The sequence below is a fragment of the Mastomys coucha genome, unplaced genomic scaffold, assembly GCF_008632895.1.
Source record: "Mastomys coucha isolate ucsf_1 unplaced genomic scaffold, UCSF_Mcou_1 pScaffold9, whole genome shotgun sequence".
Classification (NCBI taxonomy): domain Eukaryota; kingdom Metazoa; phylum Chordata; class Mammalia; order Rodentia; family Muridae; genus Mastomys; species Mastomys coucha.
The window spans coordinates 84,668,676-84,681,472 of record NW_022196915.1 but is presented as its reverse complement, the minus strand read 5'-3'; the positions used below and the strand labels follow the sequence as shown (position 1 = coordinate 84,681,472).

The 12,797-nt window shown below is 42.6% G+C and overlaps 1 protein-coding gene across 2 annotated transcripts in view; it reads right to left on the bottom strand.

Moving 5' to 3' along the window:
* Positions 1-6,786: 6,786 nt before the first annotated feature.
* Klf5 (Kruppel like factor 5) overlaps positions 6,787-12,797 on the bottom strand; it is a 20,514-nt gene continuing 14,503 nt past the window's right edge. For both annotated transcript variants that reach the window (XM_031361707.1, XM_031361706.1), the window contains exon 4: positions 6,787-8,584. In XM_031361707.1, the coding sequence (XP_031217567.1) occupies positions 8,406-8,584 (179 nt within the window). In that variant the 3' untranslated portion in view covers positions 6,787-8,405. The remainder of the gene's footprint in view (positions 8,585-12,797) is intronic.

Here is a 12,797-nt window from a genome sequence, read left to right as displayed (position 1 = left end):
GCCTGCTCTCTTATAGAACCCAAGACTTCCAGCCCAGGAATGGCACCACCCACAAGGGGCCCTTCCCCCTTGATCACTAATTGAGAAAATGCCCCACAGCTGGATCTGATGGAGGCACTTCCCCAGCTGAAGCTCCTTTCTCTGTGATAACTCCAGCCTGTGTCAAGTTGGCACACAAAACCAGCCAGTACAGTTGTTTGACTTTTTTTTTTTCTCTTCAGAATTCTATTTAAATTTGTTTGCTGAGGCTGGATGTGGTGACACACACCTTTCGCCCTACGCTCTGGAGACAGAGGAAGACAGATTGCTATGAGTTTGAAGCCAGCCTAGTCTACATACTGAGTTCCAGCACAATCTGGGCTACGTAAAACCTGTCTAGATAAAATCATAGTAATATAATAATAATAACAATAATCCATTACATTTGTCTCCTGGTCTTTCGCTGTGTTGTCTATCCGTTTTGGCTCTTTTTGCTTTGGTTTGGTTTGGTTTTGTGCTACAAATGTAATTCAATATTTAAAATCATATATGTTGTTCCTTTTCTACTTTACCTGTGGTATTAGTTCATTTTCAGTTGCTAGAATAAAACACTTCAGGTTGGGTAAATTGTAAAGAAGTTTATTTGACAAGGTAGGCAAGGGAGTGGGAGTATAGCTTAGTGGGTAGAGTGCTCGCCTACCATACACGAAGCCCTGGGTTCTATTCCCAGCACCCCATGACAGTGGGCATAATGGTGTGCACCCATGAGGAGGATCAAAAGCTCGGTTATCCTCAACTTCACAGTAAGTTCAAGGCTAGACTAGGTTATGTGAGACTGTGTGTATGTGTGTGTGTGTGTGTGTGTGTGTGTGTGTGTGTGTGTGTGTGTGTAGTTCACAGTTCTGGAAGTCCAAGAGCAACCTTCTCTTTGGCTGCCGTGGGAATCATGGCTGAAGGCATTAAGATTCCAGAGGAGCCACAGACTGGAAGGACCTAGGTGCAGCCATTTATACTTTCTTAAACTGACTATACATCAGTCTCTTTTTTAGGCTGTGCTTCTAGTGGCCTAACTACTTCCCAATAGGCCACACCCCCTAACTACCTCCCACTAGGCCAGACACCCCTAACTACCTCCCAATAGGCCACGCCTGCCTCTCAGATGATGTGATCTCTTGGCATCATCTTATTGGAGACAGCACTTTACTGTGAGTCCTGGGGTCACATGTGAGCCATATCCAGACTGTCCATTTTGCTTCTCGTGACCTGAGGGAAGCGTGCAGTCACAGTCGCAGTCACCGTCACCATCTCCTTGCTTATTGTTGGGTTTAGAGACCCCCCCCCCCCCGATGATGTGGTCATGTGTGCTTTAGACACTCCGAAAGTCTAAAGAATCTAATGGAAAAAGCTACAAGAGCTAAGTAGCTCTGATTTCTCAGAGGAAAACATCCTTCATAAAATATCAAAAAGGCCTGATCATTCACAGTTGACTCTGCACAGCACTCCTCCTTCCTGTTATTGACAAAGAGCTCTCTTCCTTCCTTGTCTCCACAAAGGACTAAGCTAACTTGCATTATTTTTAGTATTTACTCCTTTAGACTCAACTTATTTGATGCCATCGTGGGATCATAAGTAATTTTAAAAAAGAAAATAAAAACAAAACATTCATGTCTTTTTTGATCAAAACCTTATTCACAAAACAATTTCAAAGCCATCACAATAGCAGGGCAGAAAACTTAGCATGTTCAACAAAGAAACAGTTTGAATGCCGGTCGGTTGGGAGGTTGTCTTCACTGTGCCCTGCTAGTTATTTCAACTTTATAAAAACACTTGTTGGGTGGATGTTTTCACAACAACCAAAGGAGAATTGGAGACACCCTGAATGTATTTCTAAAGATGCTACCATTCTACAACTACCCTAGTAGTTATAGAAACCATGTAGCTCAGTCTGTAGGATGCTTACCCAGCATGCACCCTTGCGGTCCATCCCCAGCAGGTGATACATAAGGTAGAGGCAGAAGACTCTTTTCATTAATTTTTCTCTCTTCCTCTTCCTCCTCCTCCTCCTCTTTCTTTTTGGTTTGTTTTTTCGAGACAAGGTTTCTCTGTATAGCTCTGGATGTCCTGGAACTTGCTCTGTAGACCAGGCTGGCCTCGAACTCAGAAATTTGCCTGCCTCTGCCTCTCCAGTGCTGGGATTAAAGGTGTGTGCCGCTCAGTTTTTGTTGGTTTCTATTCCTGTGTGTGAGTGTGTGTGTGTGTGTGCGCGCATGTGTACGTGTGTGCATACAGGTGTACATATCAGTGTGGGTAGACATATGTAGAGGAGAGGCATCAACCTTGGAAGGTCAGATATCATCTCCCCTTTTTAAACAATTACATTGTTTTATTTATATGTACCTACATGTGTGTTGGAAACTGACAAACATAATGCTTAACAGAAACTATGTGGTCCACAAAGCACAATATATTTCTAATTTCTCTCTTTTACAGAAAACGGTTGCTAGCGTCGGATTTTTTTGTTTGTTTGTTTGTTTGTTTTTCGAGACAGGGTTTCTCTGTGTAGCCCTGGCTGCCCTGGAACTCACTCTGTAGATCAGGCTGGCCTCGAACTCAGAAATCCACCTGCCTCTGCCTCCCAAGTGCTGGGATTAAAGGCGTGTACAACCACTACCAGGCAATGCTCACTGTTAATAAATAAGCCCCCATGTTTTGCCACCTATGGTCCTGAGTAATAGAAAGGAAAGGGGAAACATAGCTCCTGATGATTAATTTTACACTGGAGCACTGAATTTAACCAAAGATGGAATCTTGCTAACTTCAAAGTAGAGAACAGACTAAGTAATGGTAAAGAAATGCCCTCACTGGGAGACAGTTCAGGACTTAATCCCAAAAATTCCATCAGGCTTAGCTAGAGACAGGATGCATGCCCTAGCTGGAGTGAACCATCAATGTAGAGGCAGAGAGGGCCTGCTTATCTAAGGAGCCTCTAATGGGGACCATGAAGTGGTACCCTACTTATAAACTGTTAGGAAAGAACACAGTGACCAATAGAGATAACATAACTCACCTTTGCATCACAGGGAGGGAAAAAGGAGAAACACACAGTTAAATCTCAGAGGCTGATGGATCTGAAGTCAAGTCACATAGCGGCATCCTGGCCAACTGGAACCTGATGTGTTATTCCGGTCATGTCAACCTGTTGTGTTTTGTTGTGTTTTGGATACGTTGGAGTCCAAATAATCACTGAGTAGACCCAACAGTGACCAGCAACTAAAACCTTAGTGGCTTTGAAAAGACATTGAGCAAGTTGTCTTTTGCAAATAGGATTTCTTTTGAAGACTACTAATATTTAAAAATCTATAGGTCATTACATGTTTGCTTGTGTTATAATCCCAGTTTCACATTCACCCACTTTATAAAAAATCCAACACCACGGGCTATGTCAAACAACACAACACAAAGAAAAAAATTGGCCAGCAGTAAATTCATTTCATTGCTGCAGTGGCTTAAGCCAATTCACACAGCACCAGAATGCAACTATGCTTTAAAATGTCCTTTAATAACACTAATCCGAGAATGGGTATATTCTTCTAAGAAGGTGGGGCTGGTCTTTGCCAAGGACTTGACAATCTGAAGAAAAACGTACAAGATAGACTAGGAATCAAAACTGGACTAAGTAGTCCACTGCTGAAGTGTCATATGTCTCTAAATTCAACAGGACTCTGGCCAATAATGACAGATAAGAATTCAAGCAGGTAGCCGCCAAAGAGAAGGATCGGTGTAGAGGCAACACATAAAAATTTAGCATGGAAGGAATAGAAGCAGGGGGATCCCGAGCAGCCTGGGAAGAGGAGAAAGAAGGGTTAAGTGACAAGAAGAAACAGTTTGTTCTGTCCCCCAGAGTAAGGTTTTTATCAAAGTGTTAGGAACTTCAATGCCAGTGAGACCCGGGAACCAAATCAAAAGGTTCAGGGCGGCAAGGCGGCGATTAATCCACACAATTATAAATTACAACTGAATAGAATATGCATGTCTTTGCTCCAAGAAGCCTGTGGCCAGGGCTTGGGGATGTATCTTAGTTAGTGCACTGTTTTCCTAGAATGCTCCAGGCCTGGGTTTGATCCAACATCTTATACAGTAGGTGTAGTGGTGTGTGCCAGTAATCCAGCACTCAGGAGTTGGAGGCAGCAGGATGGAGTTCAAGGCCATTTTGCTACATAGTAAGTTCAAGGGAAACAGGGCTAGAGATCGCATTAGGAAAAAAAATAAGAGAAAGTAGAGGAAGGAAAGAAGGAAGGAAGGAAGAAGAAGAAAAGGAAGGCAAGCTGTGGCTTAATTTTTCTCATTTTGCTTTCTAGAAGTTAATTTAAGACAGAGAAATTATTTTTCCCCAGTGGAAGGATGAGAAGCCAGTAAGAACAAACTGTTACTGAGTTACATGCTCATTAGAGGGCTGGAAACACAACTGCAATTTCCACTTTAAAATCTGAGAACATTAAGGATCCCATCACGATTTATGGTGACTTATTAGACTGATGGCATCTTCACTTTTTTTTTTAAATGAAGTTTTTATTTCGTAGGATCTTTCCCATGAGGCAAGCATGAGATACATAGCAAGTTCCAAGCCAAACTTAGCTATACAGTGAAACCCTATATCCATTCACCTATATCCTATAGCCTCTCCAGAAAGAATTGTAATCAGCCAGGCATGGTTGCACACGCCTTTAATCCCAGCACTTGAAAGACAGAGGTAGGAAGAGATCTCTGTGAGTTTCAGGCCAGCCTGTTCTACATTCTACACAGGGTTTTGTTTGTTTGTTTGTTTGTTTTGTTTTGTTTTGTTTTCTGAAACAGGGTTTCTCTGTATAGCCCTGGCTGTCCTGGGACTCACTCTGTAGACCAGGCTGGCCTTGAACTCAGAAATCCACCTGCCTCTGCCTCTCAAGTGCTTGGATTAAAGGCATGTACCACCACTGCCCAATTTACACAGTGATTTCTATGATAGCCAAGAGCTGTATAGTGAAACCCTGCCTCTAAAGAAAAAAAAATACCAATGGTAATAAAATTCCTCTAATCCAACCCTTATTTTGTCTTATTTGAAATATAAATTACTAGCTAGGCATTGCGGTGCATGCCTTTAATCCCAGCACTTGGGAGGCACAGCAGGTATATTTCTATGTGTTCGAGGCCAGCCTGGTTTAAGAGAGACCTGGTTTAAGAGAGTTCTAGGACAGCCAAAAGTACACAGAGAAACCCCATCTCAAAACAAACAATACAAATTACTTACAAAAAATAACAATAAAAAGTGTAAACATTAATATTAGATAATTATCCCAACAGATGAACCCACATTGGCACACTAATTACATCCCTGATCTCCTCGGTCCTTCCTACTTCTTGCTTTTTGAGTCAGGCCTGTGGCCACTGTGCCCAGTCCCCACACTCCTTTTCTCTACTATGGCCTTTGGTTAGCTTGCCTCGGTAAGAGCTCCCGAGTGTGATCCTGGCCTTGACAGTATTTTATAGGATGCCCAGGTACTGTCTCTTGCCTCTCATGACACAGAATATGGATATTCTAAGACCACAGAGCCATGTGTTATTTTTGTCAGGTCACATAAGGGGACACACTGTCAGCATGACCTATCCCTGTTGGTGTCACTTGGCCAGAGCAGTGTCAACCCATTTCTATCCTGTAGTTACCCGGGGCCTTCCTTTTTCCTACTGGAGGAAAGTGGTCTTGCCAACTACACTTGTGAGCCCTGGGTTCCCTTCCAGATACTTAACTATCCTGCATTCTCTCCTCTACTATGGAGGTCTTCCTCTTAGGGTTACAACCAGGTCTTTGTTATTCTGACACAGCCCATTCTTGGGGTAGGGGGAGCTTTCACCAACAACCTTGCTGCACACACAGCTATTTCCAACAACAAACTTAGAATTAACTTCCCTAGGTCCCAAGTGTTCACACTGGTGAATAATTAGGCATTAAGACTCGGGTGCTGCTGTTGGGTAAAAGCTTCTAGAGGAATGAGTGTTGCTCAGCTGTCAGACAGGTACACACAACCCTGTGGGTTTGAGCCTCAGAACTTGGAAAAAACAAACTAAACTCCAATTTGAAAAATCCCAGTCCTGGCTGGGCACCGTGGCAGGTAAGCCTTTAATTCCAGTACCCGGGAGTCAGATGATCAGTGAGTTCAAGGCCAGCCTGGTCTAGATAGCAAGCTCCAGGCCCATAAAGGCTACATAGATACAACCTAAAATAAAGGGGCAGAAATAAAATACAAGTCCAGCTGACTAGGCTGAAGGCCCAGGGCTCACACGAACCTGAGCATCCGTGAATTTCCTCCCTTCACACCTATTGTTTTTTGATTTTTTATAGTTAAGAGAGCTCATGTAACTGAGAATAACCTTGAACTTCGTGGCAAAGGCTAACTTTGAACTTCACACTTTCCTGCCCGTGAGGGCCGGGATTAGCTGTGCAAGTAACTCCATGCCTGCTTCTTGTAAGGCCTGCAGGCTGGGCCATCCACTCTACCAACTGAGACACACACCCTGCCCCTGATCTCAGCTCCACTGCCTGCTTCTCGCCAAGACCTGCAGGCTGAGCACCGACCAACTCAGACACACCAGTCAGCATCTGTGTCTTCAAGGATTCAAAGTGTCGTCCATGTCCTTAAATCCAGCCGCTCAGAGGCTGGTCTTACCAAGCATGTAACCCCACATCCGGTTCCTGACGCTACCCACCAAAGAAACTTGATTTAGGACTATAATGTACTCGTGATATGGAGGGTCAAGAAGGCACCACATAAATCTTTTAGGCACTTTTTATTTTCAAAAAAAAAAAATTGTCGTTAATATATAAACATCTCATTCTCTCAAAAAATTCTACAGCTATCCAGCTGCTTGCTCTGACATTTGCATAGGAAATTACCACAATACAAAAATAAGGGACGAAGCGGCAGAACAGCAGTTATGCTTTGATGTAGGTGTGTCCACGTATAAACATCTTGGAGCCTTACAAAACTATTTACACCGTTTGTTGCCTATTTACACGTCGAGAAGCAACTTTTCTAACAAACAAAACTATAATTTATCAAGTTATGAAAATTGTTTTCTAAAAAAAAAACTTACTATATTACCACAAAATAAATAATGATAAAACAATATTTTAAAAACAAAATTAGATTTTTAATTAAGATCGCTTTTGGCATTTTGCTTGTGATCTCTGCCCTTTGGTTAACAGCATCCATGTCACATTCGTAGCCATATTGCATATTGGTAAGCTTTCAACACATCACTGATATCAAAGGCAGACAACCAGTCAGTATTAACAGGCTTAACTACGTGGCACTGTAATTTCAATAAAAATTACTGTGTCTCACTGGATATTACATGCAAGAATCCGCATAAATTGTCATTTAACCAACAGCACTGCATGAGCAAACATCCTAGTCTGAGAGAAACTGCACATTCAATGCTTCCACGAGTGAAAACAGAGTCTTAAGTACAAGAACACAGCCACAACAGTCCTCCATTTAAAAAAAAAAAAAAGATACTATTTAACTTATGGTAAAGACCATTACCATCTGTGTAACTATATTAAAGCATTTCAGTTTAAATTCACATAAAAAAACTCTCATATTTAAAATAAAATCTTATTTCAATCAGTGAGTGAAATTTGCATTTTACTCCTACTTGAATGATTATCCCCTCCCCAAAGAAATGGATTTGGTAATTTTTTTGAGAGGTATCTTAGCACAAATTCTAACTGTTACTGTATTCATAATTATTTTCAAAAGTATGATTTCTTCCCCCCCCACCCCCAACAATCCTTAAAAACTTGTAATAAACCTATAAAGCTGATTTGCATATTTACAAAATTCGGAATAGCAAATATAGGCAACTCATATAAAACAAAACAAAACAAAAACAAAAACAAAAACATTTGTTCAATGGCTATTTGTGAATTGCCAGGTACACTGTGTAAGTCTGTACCTCCCATCTATGGAAATAATCTAATCTTAAGAAAAAACGAGTCCCCGTCAAGTAAAATCTTGACAATCTGTCTGGGAGCCTGCCAATTGGTTTGTTTACCCTAAACAATGTCACACACGATTGCGTGTGAGCAGTCTGTATAGAAATCGCAAACGGCACCCCGTGCACCCCCACCAACTCCCCATGCTGAGATGCGGCTGCCTGTCTGGAGATGAAGTTTGCTGGAATAAAGCTAGTGGTAAGCACAACAGCAAGCTTCCAGGTTCTCAAAATGACCAAACACTTTGGTATTGATACAATGTATTCCCTGTGGCCTCAAATATACAAAATATACATTTCCAGTTCTTTTGATTTTTTTTTTTATATGAAGTTAGGTCTGCAGTTTAAAGGATGGCGGAGCGGACTGCGAGGCGTTGAGCGGGGTGGCGCAGCACTCAGTTCTGGTGGCGCTTCATGTGCAGCGCGAGGTGGTCGGAGCGGGAGAAGCTGCGGTTGCACACCACGCACTGGAACGGCTTGGCACCCGTGTGCTTTCTGTAGTGGCGGGTCAACTCATCTGACCGGGCAAACCTCCAGTCGCAGCCCTCCCAGGTACACTTGTAGGGTTTCTCACCTGGGACAAGAAAGAGACAGGGTGAGGTGGTCTGCTCCAAGAGAGACTGCATAGCCTACATCCCACCCTATCCCCCATTGTGAGCCACACAGCCCTCAAAGCAGCCCTGAGGACAACACTAGGTATGTCACAAGCTGGAGAGTTGGGAATCGGCCCACCTGGCCTTCCACAACACTCAAGGACAATCATAGGCATCAGAAAACTTAAAATTTAATTGCTTCATCTAAACATTTTGCATTTGATATTTTTTAAAAAATTCCTTAAGTAACCTAGATTCTGGCACTGATAGATTCACACTGACAGTAAGGTGAGAGGCTTTCCTTGTTTTTGAGTGCTAAGGATATTGAACCTGTGTCCTTCAGCGTGTTAAGTAAGGGCTACTCTGAGCCCTGTCTGACTCCAACCCTTAATTCTAGCATTTGCTGGTACACAAGTGGATTGAGCTTTTTCTACGTTGAGGGCCACTCCATAAGAGTTATCAAAACTCTTATGGTTGGACATGGTGGTGCACACTTTTAATCCCAGCATTTGGGGAGGAAGATGCAAGTTGATCTGTGAGTTCTTGGCTAGCCTGGTCTACAGAGTGAGTTCCACGACAGCCAGGGCTACAGAGAAACCCTCCATTCCCATTTTTTTCAACAAACAATTTGGCAATTTCCCAGGCCACAGCAGCTTTGTGGAATACAAAAAGCAAAACAAGAAGACCAGGCCTAGGGGAGCTTACCCTGTTGACACCTAAAAGCCTGGCCTAATCTTTCTGGTTTTTTCCCTAGTCATCTGCATTTAACAGTGAGCTGATTGATATCTGAGCCAATCCACTGTACAATTTCTTTGATCCCTAATGTTCTCCCAAATTTGCCAGCCACTTTCAAAATGACTTGATATTTATAATAAATACAATTTCAATTTGCTATTTAGGATCAAGTATTTTTTTTTCTATGCAAATCCTCCAAATTTCATGTCTTTGAGCACTCCAACTTGTCATGACTTCATTTGTCTTTTTGTTTTGCTGGGGTTTTCATGAATACATTTTCCCCAACTTCCTTTCAAAAAAGGTTTTCTTCTGGCTGGCCTGAGGCAGAAAGATTGCTGCTAAAAGACAGCTCCAGGTGAAAGGGGGAGAAACTTGGGGTAGTTCTGAACTGCACAACCTTTCTTGTCTAACTTAGTTTAGCAGTGTCATCTTCGGGACGCTGTTGACTGCTCAGGTGAATGTCTGTGTTCAAAGGCTGCAGCTTCCACAGCCTGTGACCGACATACCGAGCACTATGGTGACCCTACAGTCTACCGGGACAAAGAAGCAACAGCCAGCATGAATCACATGAAACTGGTCGAGCGCCTGTTCCTTCCCTTACAGGAACTCACCCTGGCCTTCCCTCTGTGGCCCTGCTGCTTCTCCCTCTGATGTAAAGCACACCGAGCACTAACCGCCTTGCTGGTCCCTACCATTCCATTCCTTCAAAATACACATCTCAGTCAAGCATGAAGGTAAATTCCTGTAATCCCAGTACTAGCAGGGCTAAGGCAGGGGGATTATGACTTTGAAACCACCCTAGGCTACATACAACATGCTATATCTCAAAAAAAGTCAAATGAACACCTCGATGCTAAATTTCTCCTCCATCACACATATGGTGTGTGTGTGTGTGTGTGTGTGTGTGTGTGTGTGTGTGTGTGAGTGAGTGCTGAATCATTGAGTATTTCACCATGTAGTTCTGTCTGGTGAATTTAGAGGTGAGTGCTTTATTCCCTCATAGTAAACTCAATCTAGAAGTTACACTCCAAGCTTTTAAGTAATCAAAAGTCATTTCCCTTCCATACACATTCACAAACAGCGCCGGCTTCACAGAAAGACTCTAATGGCCGTGGTGACTGTTACTATCTGGATCGCCAGTGTCAAGCCCACAGAAGAAAGCTTCAACACAGAAAAGTCTACTGAAAAAAATTACAGTAACAAGCATGGCTTTCCTGACATTCCACTGGAGAAAGGTCTAATTCTGGTGTTTTAAATCAAGAAAGAAAAAAAAAAAAAAAACTTCCTCGGAGTCCCAATTTAAGAAGGATCATTCAAGCCTTTTGAATTTAATAATTACACAGCCTAGAATGACGTTTTCAGGGTTTATGTTAGAAGCAGGGGACACTGAACTCTTTTTTGCTCACTGTCTTTATTGGCTGCAAAGCCATAAACTGCACCAAGATTTTGTCAAGTTGACTTTACTGATTGGTTGACATACAGTAGCCATTAAAGTTCCTAAAACATTTGGGGTTTTGCTCTCAATTTATGTGCATCTATAGCTTATTCAGCCAAGAATAGCACCAGTGTCTGCGAGAGCAGGAGCCGGGGCCAAGGCTCACCATAAAAGCACGGACGACTATCCCCCACTTGGGGCAGGTTCTATGGGATTTGTTCAAGTGTCAACACTGTTCAAGTAAAACATCGCAGAGGAAGCTGGTACCCCATTTCTGGCTGAAGAGCAGACTTGAGCCTTTTTTCCTCAGCCAGAAACACTACGGCCAGTACTTCTGGGAAAGCAAACCGACTTCCTCCAAGTTATATTTCAACAGGATAGAGCTTTCAAAAGTTTAATTGGATTTTTAAAGAATCTCTTTCCAATACCACCAATTTGAAATACTTGGTTAAGCTCTTTCGACATCCACTGTATTTATTTTTAAGTCTTGCTGCTAGCGTCAAACTACAGCAGGGCAAAGTGAAAACAGTGGCAAGCTTGTGTGCTGTGGAAGCCCTTGCGCTTTATCGCACAGCGTGCATCGGCTTCCCTGTCTCACAGTTTAAAAGAGATGGCTGAGGAAGCCCCGGTCTCTGAAAAATATGCCCAAGTTAAACACACTTACTCCCCATGCTGATAAAACTGATTAGCATACTATATAAAAACCTCAGCAGAAACTACCAGAAGAAAGAGGCAAGTCTCGATCGGGTCTCCAGGAGTCTGCTCTAAAGCTAGGTAATTTCTCTTCATTCAACCCTCAAAACAACTCCAGAAGTTAGAAAGCTGACCAATTGGCTCCACATTAAGAAAGAGTCCTGGCCTGCCGCTCTCTTAATGTCTCACTTAAGCCTTCCATTAGCAAACATTACTACACACTTTGATTCAAGGAATGAATACATACATACATATTGTTCACATTTACTTGGATTCTACAGCCTTTCATTAAGGGGAAAGGGAGGCTGAAGGACTCCGAGGCCCGGAAAAGCCTGATGTTGTGAGGTTTGAGGCAGGCGCACTGTGGCTGGACTCATCTTTTTACAGCTGCAAGGGACCCTGAAAACTGTTCTACACTAGAACTGGCAATCTCTAATGCTACCCTAAAGAGGGTATCCTTCTCCGTGTTCAAGAATGCTTGTTTGGCCAAGTTAAAAAAAAAAAAAATCCTCAATAAGAAACATTATCTAGCCAGGCAGTGGTGGCACACACCTTTCATCCCAGCACTTGGGAGACAGAGGCAGGTGGATTTCTGAGTTCCAGGCCAGCCTGGTCTACAGAGTGAGTTCCAGGACAGCCAGGGCTACACAGAGAAAGCCTGTCTTGAAAAAAACAAAAACAAAAAAGAAACATCTATTTTTCTCTGATGAACAGATTTAAAGTTTTTCTTTTTCTGAACCAACTACAATAAGTAGAATGGAGGCTTCTCTGCTCTGTTGAACACAGTCAGGAGTCTGACAGCAAGGCCCTTTTCTAGAAAGTTCTACATAGACTATTCTATGTCTATGTAGAACAAAGGAAATGAGGTAACTCAGGTCTATTTTAGAGCAAATAGGTATGTTTCCTTCAATGACAAATAGATGGTCTAAATCAATATATTAAAAGCCCCCAAACCATCAGAACTGAAGCATTGGGATGCCCAGCATGAAGACGGTGTCTGACCAATAGCTGTGTTCCCTAGCATCACCTTGTCTTCTTGGAAAACAGGATTTACATATCTGAGAAAAAGGATAGTGATTGGGGCTCGCTGACTTGTTTCTTTATACAAGCATGCTAGTACTTTTCCATGAAGAGATTTTATTCGGGTTTGCAGCAGTAGTCTCCTAGACTTGGAACGGGAAGGTTTGCTTTGTAAGCTAAAGGCTTCCTGGATGGCAGTAATGGGCCATCCAAGGGAACTAATGTAAACCCTTCATCACATTATGGAACCCCTTCATCACATTTCTCAACTCTCACCGTATCTTTTTAAATCCAATCCCCCCCCCCCCCCC